Consider the following 19,209-nt stretch of genomic DNA (forward strand, 5'->3'; position numbering starts at 1 on the left):
AGATGCATGTGTGGGCGTTTGTGTTGGATTTGTTGTTCTTGAGTGGTGGTGTGCAGGTTTGACAGCCAGTGTGACAGGTGCACACGGTTTACAAGGGAATGTTGCACGCTTGAAGGGCGATCGTTTCGAGAAGTCATGTTCGAAAATTAAATTCCAATCATTTTTTGTGAAAAATGCGCAATAAATGTGATTTTTAAATTAGTTCTCGTAATATTATGTACGAAAGCAGCATGCATAGTGCACCAGGAATTGAAGAAGGTGGTAAATTCTAGTTTGGCACCGAACAGGGAAGCTTTCTCATTTTTTGTTTTCTGTCAAAAATAGCTTCTGATTAAATCGTTTATCATCAGGTACTTATCATCCTGCTTATCATACAATTACTATCCATTCATAATATCATATAAACATGAACCAACAAAAATTACTGCAAATTAGAAATCCCGCGATTTGGCTGGTTGGGTTCTTCATCTACTTTCTGTCAAACCCGCATGCATTGAGTTTTGACATGTTTTGGGTCATTCGATATCACCAGATATCATCCGGTAAAGTTTAGTTTTAGAGAGTTTTTAACTTATTTCTTGGTGAAAGATTAGAATAAGCAGTAAGTATAAATTCGTAGACTGTTTAGCGAGCATCGGGCACCAAAAAGTCCCGTCCATGAAGTTAGTTTTCAGTTAAAATTGGCTCCATCGACCCCCCTACACTGTTCGCGGATAAACATATTACATAAAATGCTGTAAACCCGGTGGTGAAATGTATGTTTTTACTCTCTTTTTTCAAACAACAGATATGATTACCTTACGACGTATCAGTCGAAGTTTCGGGTACTGTTTAAATGTTCGCAGCTACAGTACATCCACGAGTGCAGCCACGGCCAAAGTAATTGCCCCGGATGGTAACGGCGATCGCAGTAAGGTGCAACCGAACCTCACCCGTAACACAACCGGTGTCAGTGGTTCACCAGGAGGTTTAAAGAGTATGCGCACACATATTTAGCGTGGTGGCATTTGGGAGTAATGTGCACTTCTGGAATCATTTTAGATCCCATCGTGGCGGCTGCTTTTGCTTCCTTGCGCAATGATGAGCCCGCCAAGAAAGATAGTACCATCACCACCAGAGCAACATCCGGCGACGCTAAACAAGACACTCAGGTCGATGAGATGATCCTGAAGGCAAACACGGTTGCAGAGCTATTGGCCGTGGCTGATATGACAAAGGTGAACCGGAAACAAGCGCTAAAAGTGAGTTTTAGTAAGGATAGAGGCCCATCTTAAACGACCTTATTAATTGTGATCTTCAAATGCAGATAGTTTCCATTTTGGCGGAATGGAGTTCGATTAAGAAAGTCACTTTATCGGACTTTGAAAGTGATTCACGTTTCGTGGAACTGTGCAGCATGCTTGGACGAACGGGCGGCCAACGTACGATAGGCAGCAACCGTACAGCACCTTCGAAGATGATCGAGCTACAGGGTGATGATCTGCAAACCGTGCTCGGTATAACGGCCAACGATGAAGCGGCTAAACTTATTGCCGGTCTCACGTTACCTCAAATGATCAAAGTTATGTCCTCGCTATCGATGAAGAAAAAGCGAAGCATCCCGTTGCTTCGTTCGCTATCGTTCAACATTGCAAGCAATCCGGGACACCTGAATCTGAAGGAATGTGGCGATCTGCTGTATGCGATGGCATGCTTAAACTATCGAGACGTCGTCCTGACCGGTCGTATATGTGCCGATTTGGACCGAGAGCTGTCAAAAAATACGGACAAAATAGCACCGATTGTGTCGGTGCTGACGAGCTTGGGAATGCTGCGTTATCGCGATGGAACCGTGTTGGATAATCTGTGTAGCTGGATCGCATCGCACCACGAGCTGTGCAAACCAACGCAGCTCGGTTCGCTATTGCTTTCGTTGGCCACGCTTAACTACGAACCGATCAGTATGGACACGATAAAGGCGAAGTTGATTGCAAATATTTCTGAGAATGACTATATCCGACCGTCCGATTGGTTGAACACGGTGTGGTCGCTCACTGTTCTGAACTGCGTGAATGGTGATCAATTATCGTCCGTGCTGAATGCGAACTTTTTCCACAAGCTACAGGAAGCAAGATTCGGAAATTTACAGCCGTCGATGAAAATAAAGCTACTTAATGTAGCCGCCGTTGCCCAGCGGATACCCGGAGCGAAAGAGTCACTGCTTGATTCCCACGGGGCGGAGCTGTTTGTTCCGTTCGAACCATCAAAGGATAAACGAGTTCTGGTGACGGGCATGCTGGATGCGCTGAAGAGTTTAATACCCTCGGAGAGCATGGTCAAAATTAGTCAAACAACGACCATGGGATTCACTATTGGTAAGTATTGAACGAATTTGTGGAAGGTAATACACAATCATTTATTTGACATGATACTCTTTTTGTTCTCGGCCAACAGATGCAGAATGCGTTTTAGATAAAAAATGCTTACCCTTACCCGTTGACAAGGAACATGAACATGGAACGAAGTACGTAGCTCACTATCTCAATACTTTTGCGAAACTATATTCCAAATTCATTTAATTTGCATCGTCTTTCCATCTCGGATAGGATTGCGCTGCTGGTGCACGACTATCACGACATGTGCCAGGGGCCTCACGTTTCACTGAATGGTATACAGGCACTGAACATGCGATTACTGGAACAGGCAGGCTACACCGTACTGTCGATACCGTACAATGAGTTCAGCACCAGTGATAAGCTTCTGAAGCGTGTAGAGTATTTGCAGAAAAAGTTCAAGTCAATCGTTACCAGCAAACAGCAGTAGTACATCTGGCCACCTTCATCGGACACCACACGCCTCGTCCCTAGTGACCGACCTACTCGGGCTCGGTTATGTCGTTAAGAATGGAAAAAAATAAAACATTACCCTTACAGTCCTTGTACGCGCTTTCTATACCAACTTCTCATCCAGTCCGACCTGCCACCAATCACCGGACTCGGTAAACTCTTGATCGATTTCACGCAGCTGACCAAACACGGACCTTGCCAATGCATGCTTGCTTTGAATTTCCTTCATTACGCTTGGTTGATAAAAGCGATCCAACCGCTGCAGCTTCAGATGTGCACGGGTTTCCTGCTCCGTAAGACAGATACAGTTCCACGGGGACCAATCCTGGGCGACGTTCCAACGCGGAAGCATCAAATCAGCACGATCGGTATCGTTCGAGATGACCGAATGGCCGTGCCAGATGTTCTCGACGATGTGCTTGATGTCATTCTCCTGTATGATGAACGCATATGATGCAAGCGAACCACGCTTCCGCTCATCTCGTCGGATAGCGCGCAGAATCGAACGATAGACGGCAATATCGACGGTAGAGCCGAGCAGCGAAGTGCACTGTCCGCAAACATCCGCCGAACGTTGCCGTGTGTGTACGGTGAATGCGTGCGTTGGGCGAAGTTTTTTGCATTTTCGGCACAGTTTAGTGACTGGTTCTGCGAACCAAACGTGGCACGACCGGCGAACGAAAAACAGAACAGCAAGGTAATTATTATGTAGTGAAGCTAAAACAAAACAAACCAGCCAGGGCGCATCCTTACTTTCGCGTGCCTTTTCCGGATCGGTGCGTATGATATCGGTCAGCAAGGTTAGCTGGCGCTTTCGCAAAACTGACAAATCTTCCATTTTCAAATGAGACAGTAAAAGCTGCCGTTCCCGTTGTAGCAAACTTTCCAGCTGTGTCGTGTGCGTGATCGATGTTGAATGAGAGCAAAATTGGTGAAGCAAACCGTATAAAAGGAAGATACGCTATGATTAAGCGACGGACCACGGAGCAAAAAGTACGCACCTCTGCCGTTGCGGGATGACTTTCCTGCACGATTACATCCGACAGTTCGTCCAGGAGTGCCATATGCTCTTGAGGATCACCACCGCCGGCATTGGGTGGTGGAGCCATCTTCAGCCGCCGGTAGTAAAGCAGCAGAAACCGGGCCCGTTGCGTTTGCGGTGTTTCCATCTCAATGATCCGGTCTAAACGAGAGACACGGTAAGGTTATCAATCGTGCACGCAAAAGGACAACAAACCAGCAGAATTGGCTGGCGGAACATTCGCGGTACTTACTGTTGTAACCGACCCAACGCTTCGGTTCACTGATTTTGACCAGCTGCCGTTCGACTACCTCTTCCAGCTGCTCCCGCCGGATCGCTCGCCGCTGCCGTTCGACTCCATTCAGCAGCTGAATTTCCTTGTCGAGCAATATGTTCATCTCCGCTATCTTCGGTGCGCCGGAATATTTTTCCCTTATCAGCTTCAGCTCGTTCTCCTTCCAGCAGTGTATTTGGGCGAACAGCGCATCAAACTCCTCGTTCGTTCTGGGATACGTTCGGGCGACGGTCGTTTTGTTGTGGGCGATTGTTTTTGAACTTTCTGCACCAGTTTCGATTTCCTGCTGCAGCTTTTGCAACTCCCTGGTGAATAGCAAAGGTAAACAAGATGGTTATTGTTTACGTTTGCTTGGTCCACTTCGGTGCGCCACGCCGACGAAGCACCCCACCTTGAATGTGCGTGAAGTCACACGAGGTACGACTGTGGGTAACAGCACATGCGATAATTCGCATTGAAAAGAGGATAACACAACCAGCAAACGGTAGGCAATGATTAATTTGTCCTAATTCCTATTATGAAAAGCCGGCGAGAAATGTACAAATGGTGCGTCCCAATGGACCACTGCCTTAACCATCACTTTTCGCGTTATTTTCATCCACAGACCCAACCACCCCGTTCATACTGGTGGGGACAATATCCATTACCATAACAAATCCTTCTAATGAATTAATATTCCACACAGTGCTGAATAATAGCTGGCTGTGTTGCGTTAGACCGTGAAACGAGGTTGAAGACAGGACGCCCGGTGCCGCGTTCGAATGGTCCCCAGCAGAGCCCCAGCACTTCTCCGTGCAAAACGATCGGTGAGCCCGGTGGTGGGTATCTTTTGATAAGCTTGTTAATTTGTAGCTACGGTGTGTCCCGATCGCACGTTGCCGTTGTTAAGGAAGTGATCGATAAATTTTCCCCGATCGAGCAAGAGTAGTAATCATCGATCGGTTTGTTCCGCCCACGAGAAGCCCGGTAGATCGAACTGCCCTGCTCGTGACGGTCGGACAAGAGTGAGGCAGTGCCAGCGTACGGCCAGCGATTGGTTGGCGCGAGTAAATCGTACGATTAATCGGTGTGATCGGGGGCTGAATCAATAGCAACTACGTGGGCATTTCTCCGGGGTACGCGCGCCGGCATCACGCTCCAGGCCGGTACTACCCAGTGCAATTATTTGAGCCACGCATTATTCAGGCCGGAATCGTTGGGGAGCGTTCTAATGAGTTGCTCAGATCTCAATTTAATGGGACATCTGCCGCATTCCTGTGATCCGAGCTGACCGAAGTGTGCGTGTGTTGCGGACACTTAAACGCGAATCATTACCTCGCCACGGAGCAGTAGAAGGAGATGCGGCTACCGGAGTGACCGGATGCCTGACGAACTGGGACATGATGGATTGCTGGAATGGGAATTCGGTTTTATGTACATCGTAGCATAACGAACCGGAGGATTCAATTAATAAGAAGCCATCAAAAACGACATTAAAGTGCGCATCGTTGCGGTGGGTCCGGTACGGTTTGTGGCCGGCGTGCGCAAAAATGTTGCTGAAATCCCCAGCTTTGTTGCAAATAAAAGCATGCTAGCATGGCAGTTAGTTCCTAGTCGATAAAGATAGAAGATGCATGCGCCTGCTACACACATTAGGCATATGGGTGTTAGCGGTATTGGAGCAAAGATTGATTGCACATCGGGTACGCTAAGCAGCTTAAAAGCTGACGCTCATTTTAATGGTTAATACATCGACCAACCCGCACTTGCTCACTGGCCAAGAACTAACGAACGTGGTGAAATTGACCGGCGTAGCGTTGGGCCCTCCCACACATTGCGCAAATCGAGAACGAAAGAACTTCTCTATTTAGATTTTATCACGCAGTGGCCTAGATAAGTTTATGGCATGCGGTAAAGACCCACTATTCCCCATTTCCCGCCGGGCGAGAGGGCGTTGTTTCGATTCTGCGAGCGACTGTTACGGCCGGTCGGCGTGTGCGCACCTAAATCTCGGCAAAAATGGCGTTCCGCTACACTTTTCACCAAGTTTTGCGGCTGGTGCGCCAAAAAGGTACGGAACCGTGGTGGTGCAGAACGAATCTCCGTGGTGACGTCGTTTGTTAAAACTGTTCCGTGTTGAGTATTGTTCACCCTTATTCATTTCCTGCGTAAACCCCTCCGGGGTGAAGGGGAGGTTTTTCAGAGACACGCGGAATCATTTCTTTTGACAAATTTGCAATCATTTAGTTAGCTTTAACGCCGGCAGCAGGAGAAAGCTACTTCCTGGTGTTTCGCTGGGTTGGAATTAACATCATCAGACCAGTTTAATTGACTTCGAATATGAACCGAAGGCACAATTTACCCGTCAAACGAACATTAAAGAAATTTAATCGATCACGTTAAGCACAATCAATTCAACGGACACGTTCCCCCACCGGCTACCTACCTCCATTCGGCGGCACTCTTTTTGATGAGCCGTTGCCACAGTGCACGCCGGAAGTTGCGCTGTAACAGCATCACTTTGCCAACGAGATCTTGGCGCCGTTCGTACTCTTGGGCAGTTTCGTACGGTAGCGCCAACCGGCACTGACCGTCCGGAACTTTACGCTCCGCCACATCCAACCCGGAGTGCTGTACTGCCTGGGTGCGTGGAATCATCGTGATGGTGGTCCGTTCGCATACGGTCTGTGTGTCACGGCTAAACTTTGTGCCGCCGCGCGCTAAACGATCCGCCGGAGGACCCGTTTGCGTGAAGGCGTGGTGGTATTCAATGTCTGAAAGCGAACCGAGTGGGACGATGAGAATCACACGTGAGGAAGGCAAGCAGCAAACGACCGAGCTTACTGTTCAATTTGTTTATGTAGCCACCGACGAACGGTTTAGTGATAACCTGGTTCTCTATTTCCACCACCACATCGCGACTTGGTTTGCCTTCTTCGCCGGGGATGCGGACCGTAATGATGTCGGGAAGGGTAAGATTACTGCAAAAGAACAAAAGTACGGATATTTGTTAGAATGCAGCACGAACTCATGATAAAAAGTAGTATATCTTCACTCTTTTCTGTTATACTAGCTCCCATGTAGGATTCGATCCGGATCCGCCTTAGGATCGATCCAACGAATTCGATTCAATCTCTCTTTAATAATAATAAAAATCATATATACAACTATACAATATATTTATATACATCCCATAGAATAGACAAGATAGAAAATCGACCTTCTAGGGCATGCCTGCCATTTCTGGTTTACTAGACTTAATTGTACCACTTAGCCGTATAGTCAGTCCTTACTACGGGGGATTGGTTCGAATGGGATTTTGGTCCGGTCCGTTCGTGTGAAGACCGGCGCCGTTAAAACAAAGAATAGCGAATAATTTCACTCCAATCATGACAGATCCGGACCCCGTAAGATTTGCATATGGCTACTTGTTTTGAATTCCAATTCGGTATTCCCGAAATTAAAAATTCTACGAATCCGAACTCTCGATTTAGATTTCAGTTTTAAATTCCCGTCATGACAGATTCACAGAAGGTTCAGAATCCGAATACTTGCTTTGCATCCCAATCCTAAATCCGGATTGGGATCTAAACGATCCTAGATTTAAAAATGAATCCGGATTGATCTGATGGAGAATCGAATCCCAGAGTCCGACCCGGATCCCATTACCCAACACTAGTGTTATTATCGTGAGGCTGGTGGTGTATTGGTACCGGTACGGTCTTCACACGATAGGTCCGAGTCAAAATCCTAGCCGGATCCCAAACCACCGTACGCAGGGCCAACTCTCCGGCTACGGGTAAATAAAGTCAAGTAAGTAAGGACAGGCCTAGATCTCTTGAGGTTGTTCTGTTGATAAGCGAGGAAGATAGTCAGTCTTTGCAATGGGGAGACCAACAATAAATTGTTTTAATTCTTAAAGTAATATGAATTTCATTTCATTATAGCTAAATGTAAAGTTTGTAGTAGAGTTGTCTTAAATTCAAAAATTTAAAACATACTTTCTTAACATAACCTTAAAAGATATTAACAATCCCCAATAATTATCATTGTTTTAATTCTATTCACCCTCGGGATGGTTCATAGCACAAGTTCAAAACTAATTAGCCCAAGAATGACACAAACATTCCTACAAACATTATCACGGTTTCTCCTGCAAGAAAATAGAAAAAAAGTTTTAAATTTGGTTGAAATATTCTAAACAAAATATGCACTTTGCCATCCAATTAAAATGGAAATGTAAACCGGCTTCACATCGTCAAACGTTGGGAGTCTTCTCACGAGCATCGCCACATACCCAGCAGCAACAACAAAAGGCCACACCGACCACACGAAACCTACCGATAGTACAGCTTCAGGTTGAGCTGCACATTCTCCTCCCGGGCGGTCTCGGACAGCAGCAGCTCCAGATCGCACACATTATACTCGCTGACGCACAGCTCCTCCAGACGTCGGTGACCGGGCACTTCCGTACCGGCCTGGCGCAACAGCAAGAATTTCGATTTCACCTGAAATTTGCACGCAATGTGCTCCTTCACCTCATCGAGCGTGTGGTGGCGTGGGTAGGCGTGGGCCACCACTTGTGCTTTCATGAGATGGAATTTTACGGTTACATCCTTTCGGCACGTACGGGTACCGCCGGCCGTTGATACCGACAGCCCGGCCAGCGTGCCGGAAGTGCTCGTGTCCGCCACCGAGAACGATTCTTCTTCGCCGACGCGTTCGCTCATTCCGGGTTGGGTTTGTAATTGAAGTTGCCGTCCTCCTGGTTGCGGAGGTTATTTGCCCGTGGCACTCCTTCCCCTTCAAGCCGCTAGCTTGCACTTCTCGTCACTTTCCTCCGCTTCGGCACGGGCTGGAGAACCGATCCGGAACTGACTCCACCGGTCGATCTGGGTGGTTGACGCCAAAGCAATGTCCGGTGCCGGTGCGTTGAAGCGCGTGACGTCGCCGATTAGTTTTTTTTTGTTTTTGGTGAACCGAGCACGGAACTGAACTGAATGGCAGCAGCAATAGCAGCAGCACTAATTGAAAGCGTCGCGCATCCAAGCTAGCCAGGAGTGCTGAGTGAAAAACAAATAACGAACCGCGCGCAACAGTTCTCATGGCAACGACGACATCGGTCCGGTGGTGGTGGTGTTGCAGAGGGTGTTGCTAAGGGCCAACCGGCGCCTGCGATTTGGTTCTTGTTGGAAGCAACCGTAGCGACGATCACACCGGTGAGAAGAACGTCTTTACCGACGTCACTCTAGCCATTCGGTTGGGTGCAATGATGATTGTTATTATATTGCCACGATCATCGCTCTACGCCGCACGACGATTGACCCATCGGATCAAATTGTCCACCGAAAAGGGAATCGATCGACCGAGCGGACACGAAGGGCGAAGGAGTGCTGGGTAAAGGAAAAATATCAATTTTCGAAACCTCATCCGTCCGGCATCGGCCTTCGACCCCTTTGGGTGGGCATCTTCCAAAACAGAAAAAAATACAAACAACATTTGATGAATATGAAGCTTAGAACAGACTCGCAAGGTGACCAAAGCAGAGCACAGAACATGCCCGATTCTCATGGGGCCACCCTAACCCTGCGAAACTCTTCCCCCCTCCCGCTGGAACCCGCTCCCCTTTATGATTAAGCCAACGCGAATGCAGGGGAAATGGGTGCCGGCAAACCGCTAATTATGCGATGTTTGCCATCACATAAATAACTGTAAAGACAGTGAAGTACGATTCGCGTTCGCCTCCCTGGTTGAAGCTCTCTCGCCCCGAAACCCTAGCGCCGTATGCGTTCTACTTCGTGTGCGTTTCCCAACGTACGGGTCGGTATCGGTTCTCCGGGGCGTTTGTGTGTTCTGTTTTGCGTCTAATAAAGGTTTTCTGCAAAGATTTAGGGGAGTTTTTTTTTTTTTTGGTGAAGATGTTCGAACTGAAAGGAAGGGATAGTCAATGCTCGCACAGATTACCGATCGCGGATGAACCAGAACGGCACATTACCGTGCAACAGGACCGAAGGCCACAATGAATGCGCGGAAATCACAAATCATTCGCATCCCATCGCGATTCGGTGTGATCTTCTGTGGTGTGGTTCGACATAAAACGGTGGCGTTGGTGAGGTAGCGAAAGGGTTCGCCAGGAGTGGGTTCTACGTAGGAGAAAGTGGTTCATTTCGATACATCTCAAATGTTTTTTTAAATGTGATGTTGAACTTACCCTACAAGGTTTTTTTTAAATTTAAAGTTTTTTTTAACATTTTTTTCTTTTATTTAGATATTTTCAATGATTTTTATTTTTTCGATTAGGCAGTAGTTGTATTTTTAATTAATTTTACATTTAAATTTAATTTAATCATTTTAACAAACACTACATGAAGACTAAACATAAGCAACTAGTACACTAGCAAACCCTGCAATGCTCCTTCTGAAGAAAGATTTAAACGCACGGCAAAATGTGTTACCTCCCCGAACTACGCGTAAGCATCCGTAGGGCGTAATGTGTGCAGATAATCCGATGCGCTAATCACAGCACGGCCTAGTCAGCACGTTTTGACATCCGTTTCAGTAGCCGACGGGAGCAGCGCAGTGTGTTAGGGAAGCGAATAAAAAAAACGACGCACTGATCTAGTTGGCCCTTGGTGTACGCGGCATCAATTACGGTGCAACCGACACGTTAGGCTTGTGCGAGGTAATAATATAAACGGTGCTTGAGCCCTTTTGCGCGTGAACCCGATCATCACCGATCGTGTGTGTGTGTGTGTTTCCTTCCCTAAATCACAACCACGATCGGATGGGAAGAAGAAAAACGGCGATAGAAAGCCTTGCCTCCTTTTTGCCTTCCCCCTCCCCAGCTGGCGGTGATAGTTATCATTTCCCAAAGGCAGAAAGAAAATGGTTCACTAGCTGAGAAGCAAGCGAGCAAGCAAGCAACAACAAAAAAATCAAGATCAATTTCAGCTCACAAACAAGTAACATGCGCGAAAGTGAAAACGACGAACCCGGTACTCGGTACGGTGGAACGGTTAAGTACGGTGCTCCTGTTTATCTTACTTTTTTTCTGTTCGAGTTCGAGTTGTTGTTTTTTTTTGCAACGAGACAACATCTTCACAGCACGGAAAGACACAGCAGAAGGGTAACAACAGTAGTTGGTGGTTTTGGATGGATGAAATTCGGGGCCATCGTTTCGTCATTCGTGTTCCATTTTTGCGCGTTCGCGTTCTCCCACTGGTGTCTTTCTAGGAGGGTAACGGGATTGGCAACAACCAACAAAAAAAGAAAAACACCAGTACCGGGATGTGCGCGTGTGTGTGTGTGTGTGTGTGTTTGTGTGTCTCTATATGGTTCGTGGGTGGAAAGGATGCAAAAAGAATAAAACGAAGCAAACAAACAACGCCAACCCAAAGTACACGCCAAAGGAAGACCGTTTGGAGTTTCAAATCTTTGTCAGTCGATCTGGCACTCGGTCGACCGCCCAGCACCTCCCCGTGCAGCTTAGGAGACGACGTACGAGAATATAATTAAATCCATTCTGCGGTTTTGTGCGGTTGCGTGGGAAATACGGTTCCCGATTGGAGCGGCGAAGTGAGTGACTTTACCACGCGAGCGCGGAAAGTAATCAGTCGGCTTCCAGACCGACCTAACTGTTTATGTGCTGAATTATGTGCAACCTTTGATTTGCAGTCGCGCGTGATGGATGATGGACAGGATGAGTAGCGGTGGGGAGGGGGAAGGGGCTAGCAGGGCGGCTGAAGAGTGGAGGAATCAAATGACACAAAACCATCCGCACCATCTTGGGCTGGGTGGTGGATGCATAAAACCCCCAAAACCGCAAAGATCCCTTTTGCCGTGGTGCGTAAGCTTGGAAGTGACTGCGTATCATGTCAACATGTCAACCGCTTGTCATTGGGGCTGGTGAGAGCTTTGTCTTTTCCTTCCCCGCCTCTATTACAGGCAGCAACAGTGAGCATCTTTAGTTACAACGCACGGATAGGTCTGCAGCTTGCAACAAACTAATCGCAATCTCTTAAGAGTCTATTACCAGTCGCAAAAGGAAGCGTGCCTTGTTTCGCTAAGAATTTGACCCCATTTTATGGCCATTTTGTGCACATGCATGGTGATGCTGCTCCAAGCGAGAGGGTACGGTAGGGGGAGCCGATGAATAGCGATCAAATTAAAAGTCATCAATCTTTGCGAACCGTGCCGGAAGATTTCCATGCGTAGCAGGCCATGCAACAACCCAAAGACCAGATCTGTTTGCATTGCTCTTTCCAGTTGCTCATCGGCTGCTTGGATGGTGTGTGGCGCTGTGCTAACCATTGTGTGAAAGGACAGACCAGGACTTTTCAGAAATCGCATACCACTGGTCGTACATCACGCGATCATTATCGTGATTTCGCCTTCCGGATGCACAGAAGTGGATCATCCACCTTTGTTAACCTCCTCTTATCGTGTACGGGGGTTCACTTTATACATCACAGGTGTAATGTGTTGTGAAGATAAAGCACCGAACTGATGGGTTTTGATTTGCATTAATTAGCGCACAGAATGGGCTCTCTTTGCCAGGGGCCTGGCCATGGCAAAATATTGTTTCCACCTGAGCATGAACCTAACCGAGCACCGGTTGTTGTCGATGAGGATGTAGGTACGGTTGTCACGCACGACAGAAGAAATTTGTATGTCGACATGATTGGTAAGGCAGAAAACGGTACGAAACGATATGATTAATGAACGGGGTGGGGATCCCATCTCTATCTGGGTGCTTGGAGCTTCTGGACAAAGTTAAAAATAAATATCTTCCAAGCTTCATTTATTTGCACGGTAACAGGTTTATTGCCCGGGGCGCTATAAATAAGGTCCGCAAACATGCAAACATTCATGCACACAAACACACAGCAATGGGAGGATCACCCATTAGTGGATCGTATTTATGACATAAGACCTTTTCATTGGGCAAAGATGCGGGAGCGTGTCCGCGTGTCGATCCGTACCGGGCGGGACAATCACGGACAATCGTTGCAAAAGCGGTGTAATGAATATTTAAATCTTCGTTCGACATCAGACGTTAAGTTACCCCCGAAAACCTAACAGTACTTGGTCCAACAATTCCACATCGGCACTCCGGTACTCGGTTGGACGTAATAAGAGAACTTCTCCTACGCCACTGGTGCTGGTGGGCCTCATTATCAAGTCTGGGAACGTACGAACACTCCACGGAAGCACGTGAAGAACGGGCAAAAAAAAACACACACAAAACCGGCAGACGTCTCCATTTCAATTGTCATTCTGGTCGTCGAAACGGTGGACAGGGCCCCGTGGACCACCACCAAATGGCTCATCGTCAGAATGCGATTTGGGGAATGTCACCAATTTTAATGCCTGCAATCAATTCCGCCAGAATACAGTAGCTCGTTTGGTCGTTTTGGGAACCGATTCCCAAGCCCCGCGGTACGCTACGGTGGGAGGATTCTTCGAGCGGCTGGAAACCCCGTGAAACCCCAAAAAGTAAGACATTAGGGGAATGACATTGTGTATATTTTTGACCTTTTTTTTACTTTTTCTCTTAATCACCGATGGCTTTAGGACAGTGAACCACCGTCGAAAAAGCAAGTACACTCACCGGGAAAATCGGTACAAATTAATTCCACCAGTTTTAAGATGACGTCTTTTCCTCCGTTTGAAGCAGGAAAGTTTGTGGGGAGGAAAGCTAATAATAACGCCGAAATTAGCATACTGACCCAATGGCACGGCTTAATCCCACTCCCTTTAGAGAGTTGAGCATGGCCAGGGCCCAAGAGCCCAGCATCGTTGCATTCGCCTCAGAAGATGCAGCGACGACAGGAACCATGGCGTTTCCGTGGCAGTTTTGCTTACCAGGCCATCCATTAGCGGATATTTTGGGACCTACCGTGGGGGCAGGTTGAAGAAAAACACAAAACTCCCAGGGTTCAACCCGCTGGCTGGTTGGAGTAAATGGCTGCCATCACAAATCACAACTCTTGCGGGCGGGCGGTCCACTACACCGATCCGCCCGGTGGTTGGTTCGGGTTTTAGTTTATTGGACGTTTCCTCCGAGCTCCGCTATACGTTTCCAGTAGCCCCCCACCCCCGGCCATCCGCCCGGCATGGCATATTATGTCGAGAATATCTTCATTTTTGCCACCGACCGAGTCCGTGGCATCATCATCTGCCCGCATCTGGGGTTCCATTTCTTATTTATGATCGCCGCAAACGAGCCCGAGCGCGCGCCATGACACACGGCCACACGGGAGTATAAATGGATTTGGTGGCGCTTTTTGAAGGGAACGAACGGATGCAACGGTTGATCGAGCTGGTAATGATAAGTTTATGACGAAATGATCGATTTCTCTAATACCCTCGGCGGGCGCTGAGTTTCCCTACGGCCAACAGGGCGGTGTAAACTAGTCTCTCGTCCGGAATCGGCGTGCGGTGTTTGTTTTATGGTGCGGTGATGTAATTGTAAATGGAAAACAAGTCAATTAGAATTTTAATAACCATTCATCAAAACAAAGAAACAAGCAATGGGGTTGATGTTGTTAAATGGGTTCGTTTTGTTTGGGACAGTGAACGGGACACTGTGAGGTACCGCTCGGCCGGTTGTCCCATTGTTCCGTTGCACTAATTTGATTTATGTGCTTCTTCCAAAATGATACGTTATGATGCATGTGAGCAGGTTCAACCTGTCGGTTTGCGATACAGTACTTGTATTGACGGTGATTTATGTTACTTGAATAGATGTTTTTTTCTCCTTTCGCATTTCTTTTAATATTTAACTCGTTAAGTGTCGTTAAACGTGCTCGAATGTATTTTCGATTCGTAACTTCTGCTTAGAAGTAATTTCATGTAGTGTCGTTTCGTGCTTACGGATTAATACACCAAGAGTCGTAGATCATCTGGAATCAGAATCAAATTCAATCAAATCAATTGGAATTTTCAGAATCATAAATCATTAAAACAAGCTAAGAATCATGATCATCAAAAATCAGCTTGAGGAGATTTATAATTCTATGCGGATTCAAGAATCTTTTCATGAGCTCATGGATCTTAGAGGAATCGTGAATCTCCGAGAGTTTATGAATCTTTAAGGATTCATAATTCTTCGGGGATTCATAAATCTTTGACGATTCCAAAATCTTAGGAATAGAGATTCATTCGTTCAGTTCAGGCAGATTTATGAATCAGATTCACCCAACAATAGGTCCCATTGATGATTTTTTCTTCAGTAAGATGTACATGTAATCGAGCATGGATTGCGCAAAATACAAGAACAGTTCAGCAGAACTGGGGCTGACAAAACGACAAAAAAACCCTTCATACTAATAATGATTCAAATGTCTTTTTTTTATATTCATATAAAATTTTATATCTATATTTCTGTTTGTATACTTACAGCTGATTCTCTGATGTTTATCATGATTGTCGGAAAACGAACCTCAATGCTGCTGTGTAGGTCCTCAAACACTTTGGCTAGGACTATAGTAACATTCAGGACTAAAGTGATCGATCACGATGGATGGCCTAGCAATGTCCCATTATCGCCAAGAAACGTAAAGTGCAAATCAATACCAAAGCTTCACCGCTGTAGCCACAATCAACAAGGTGCCAACAAGATACAGCAGCATATCGACTTCGACCCATACGTACTGTTGAAGCATGATCTGGCGTACATCTACGAAGATATTCGTCAGGAACTAAACCGCGCAACAATCCATCAGGAGCTGAACAAAATGGCCGCATACTACCTAGATGGACAGGGTAAAGCATTCCGTCCAATGGTTACAATATTGATGGCAAAGGCACTGAACCATCATGCTGACAATGAAAACACCTGCCTATCGAACGCTCAGCGACAGATAGCAATGATTTCGGAGATGATTCACACCGCAAGCTTAGTGCACGATGACGTCATCGACCAGTCGTACGCTAGACGAGGCAAACCGAGTGTCAACCTACTGTGGAATCACAAACAGCTAACATTGGCTGGTGACTTTATCATTGCCGTTACCTCGATGATGCTGGCACGCGTACGGCACGATGAAGTGTCGCATATACTCAGCCAAACACTAACCGATTTGGTACAGGGCGAGTTCATGCAGCTTTACTCGGCGGAAACGGAAAATGAGCGCTTCGCACATTATTTCACCAAAACGTACAGGAAAACCGCCTCATTAATAGCCAACAGTTTGAAGGCAATTGGTGTGCTGTCCGGGGTGGACAATCATATGGTGGAGCTAAGCTTCCAGTATGGACGCAATATTGGACTCGCCTTCCAGCTCGTAGATGATCTGCTGGACTTTGTGTCCAGCTCGGAAGTGCTGGGAAAACCGGTAGCGGTCGATTTGAAGCTCGGTCTTGCCACTGCTCCGGTGTTGTTCGCTTGCGAGCAGTTCCCTGAGTTAAACTTGATGATTCGTCGACGCTTTCGTGATCCGGGTGACGTCGAGAGAGCCTTTGAGATGGTGCATATGTCGCGGGGATTTGCGCAGACACGCCACCTCGTCCAAAGACACTGTTCTGAGGCCTGCCGTTTGGCATCTCAGCTCTGTGGGTCACCGTACCAGAAGGGTCTAATCATGGTAAGCGATATGATCCTCAAACGGATGCAATAAAAAAAGGATAAGCTAACATGAAAATCCAGATAAATATTAAGATGTCTACAGATATTAAGAACCGGACATGTCTAGAAATTAAACCACTGCTACATTGTCCCCCATCGATTTTCTGTACATGAAATATTAAAAATAATTAAATCGAACAGATTAATGTTGTTTAATTTTCCCGCGATTGCTACCAGATTTGCGCTTACGAGCATTAAAAAAACAGAAGCTTTATGGATCCTTCTCCATCATTTGCAGCCCACATCAGCATGAACAATTTTCGTTCGTTAATTGTATTTTTACGCACCCAACCATATCTGCAATGGACGTGATTCGTATGGTAGAAAAATGTATACCAATCATTATATCCGAAGAATGTCGATCATTAACATGCACGCGGGCGTAATGGTATAAAGTGTAAACCTCACGCACTCCCGTTTTATTAGCCATTTTCTCGATCTTGGTCTATCGTTTCCCATTTTACCATTCTTAGAAATTTGTTAGTAGATCGTTAGGGCGATCTGCTTTGACGCCAGCGCCCACGGTTCCATTGACCAATCCGTCGGTTTAGAGCGAGCGTCAAGCAGCGAAACGGCAACCCATCTGCCCGTAGAGATCTCGACAATCACATAGAAGGGGGGTGTGTTTGAATTTTTCTTTTCCATCCCCGTTCGCAGTGACGTTCCCCAATTAGATCGGCTGGAGCGGAAGAATGCACTACCGAACCGGTGAGCCCTTCAGGGTGGGCTTGCATTTCGTGGAATCGGTAGGTGTGGTGTAACACTCGTTTGGCATCAAAGTACTTGTATACAAACACATAAACACATACTCACACAATTCGTAAATACAGCCAAGGATCGGATGTCATCTGGTTTCCCCCCTGGATGAGTCTCGGCTAGTGGTATCGAAAAGAAGGGAACCACCACTAACCACATAACCGCTTTAACCAACTCGATTTCCGATGCGCTCGCTGTATCCTCCCGAACATGAAATACGGTGTGAAATGGTGTGGACAAAACATTTCAGTATTTAGTTTTAGTTGTACTGAAGATATTTATTGGTCAGCTAACTTATATTAAATCGAACAGATTGAAAGGGTTTCCGGACATAAAAAATCGTGTGTCCAATTAAGGTATTCAGTTTATTAGAAACGTTGTGCAATCAGAAAAAAGCAAGTTGTTAGACATGACTTAACTCGAACAAAATGCGATTGTAACAACGATATCGAATAGCTGCGTTTGTGCTGTCCGAAGTTTCCCTGTCACTGTCCGATTAAACGAAACGGTTCAACAAGAGAATACCAAAAGTCTTTTATTCAAAAAGACTTGAACTTGACTTCATCTTGAACTTGAAAAGGAAAATAAAAAGACCAGTTTATTAAAGACCCCCTTAGCAGTAAAGACGTATTTTGAGTTATATATTCATTTATGAAGATTTAATCAAGAATCAATGACAAGCAGTGGAGGATCAATCCCCTTGGAGGCCCAGGGCGGAATTATTCAAGGGGGGCCCATAATTTTGCTACGGCATTATCGGTGTTAGGGAGATGTTCTTCAAACATGATGTAACAACACCAGCAAAGTCTCGGAAAGAAAGCTCCCTTGCGTACATCTCAGAGTTCTGTTGCGTAGCCCTGTAAACGGGCCTAGTAAGCTAGTCTCTATATATAAACGTTTGTATGCGCTAAGGAGAACGATAACGCCACTACTTGGATCGCCATTAGCTGGTACGAAATTCCATACAAAACCAGCTGTTTTCAGATTGCCGATACCAGGAGAGCATCCACGGAAGAGGTAGCACCTAGTACAGCAATTTTGGTCGAAAACCGCCGAAAGGTATGCAATGTTTAAACACTAACTTTCCCGTTGGTGGAGAAAAATGTTGCAGCAATTTTGCTTCAAAACCGCCGAAAAGTATGCAATATTTAAACACTAACGTACCCGTTGGTCGTGAAAAATTTCTTCGAAAACTACCAGTTTCCGAATTTAAAGTACCAGGAGAGCATGCACGGAAGAGGTAGCTCCTGGTACTGCGCCGTAAGGTATGCAATGTTTATACACTAACTTTGCAACCAACTTGCAACGCAATGCGCCGTAAGGTATGCAATGTTTATACACTAACCTTGCAACCAACTTGCAATGCAAGTTTGGTGCAAGCAAGAAACTTGCAGCAAGATGGCGCGCAAGATGGCGCCCAACTTCCCAACTTGCATGCAAGTTCTTGCATACAAACTTGCATACAAACTTGCATGCAAACTTGCATGCAAACTTACATGCAAACTTGCATGCAAACTTGCATGCAAACTTGCATACAAACTTGCATGCAAACTTGCATACAAACTTGCATGCAAACTTGCATGCAAGTTCTTGCAAGCAAGAATTTGCTTGCAAGAACTTGCATGCAAGTTTGCATGCAAGCTAGCATGCAAGTACGAAGTTGGGCGCCATGTTGCTGCAAGTTTCTTGCATGCACCAAACTTGC

At 46.3% G+C, this 19,209-nt stretch overlaps 3 protein-coding genes across 5 annotated transcripts; 2 read left to right on the forward strand and 1 right to left on the reverse strand.

Moving 5' to 3' along the window:
• The first annotated feature begins 504 nt into the window (after nt 1-504).
• LOC128299708 (FAST kinase domain-containing protein 3, mitochondrial) lies at nt 505-2,919 on the forward strand. Its single transcript, XM_053035744.1, has 6 exons — nt 505-601; nt 788-976; nt 1,042-1,241; nt 1,307-2,354; nt 2,434-2,503; nt 2,586-2,919. Exons 2-6 carry the CDS (start codon nt 790-792, stop codon nt 2,800-2,802), a joined length of 1,722 nt encoding a protein of 573 aa, XP_052891704.1. The 5' UTR covers nt 505-601; nt 788-789; the 3' UTR covers nt 2,803-2,919.
• LOC128299707 (IQ and ubiquitin-like domain-containing protein) lies at nt 2,862-8,850 on the reverse strand. Its single transcript, XM_053035743.1, has 7 exons — nt 8,462-8,850; nt 6,965-7,101; nt 6,567-6,894; nt 4,100-4,446; nt 3,827-4,008; nt 3,579-3,714; nt 2,862-3,473 (listed from the first exon to the last, which is right to left on the reverse strand). Exons 1-7 carry the CDS (start codon nt 8,848-8,850, stop codon nt 2,929-2,931), a joined length of 2,064 nt encoding a protein of 687 aa, XP_052891703.1. The 3' UTR covers nt 2,862-2,928.
• On the forward strand, nt 3,459-16,837 carry LOC128299709 (all trans-polyprenyl-diphosphate synthase PDSS1-like). Of its 3 annotated transcripts, none has more exons than XM_053035746.1 (2): nt 3,459-3,522; nt 15,524-16,837. In XM_053035746.1, the coding sequence occupies exon 2, from the start codon at nt 15,535-15,537 to the stop codon at nt 16,738-16,740; it is 1,206 nt and encodes a 401-aa protein (XP_052891706.1). In that variant the 5' UTR covers nt 3,459-3,522; nt 15,524-15,534; the 3' UTR covers nt 16,741-16,837. The 3 variants fall into 3 exon arrangements, with proteins under 3 accessions (XP_052891706.1, XP_052891707.1, XP_052891705.1); XM_053035747.1 differs by lacking the exon at nt 3,459-3,522 and adding an exon at nt 3,812-4,024; XM_053035745.1 differs by lacking the exon at nt 3,459-3,522 and adding an exon at nt 4,779-4,959.
• The last annotated feature ends 2,372 nt before the right edge of the window (nt 16,838-19,209 follow it).

The sequence above is a fragment of the Anopheles moucheti genome, chromosome 2, assembly GCF_943734755.1.
Source record: "Anopheles moucheti chromosome 2, idAnoMoucSN_F20_07, whole genome shotgun sequence".
NCBI classification, from domain to species: Eukaryota; Metazoa; Arthropoda; class Insecta; order Diptera; family Culicidae; genus Anopheles; species Anopheles moucheti.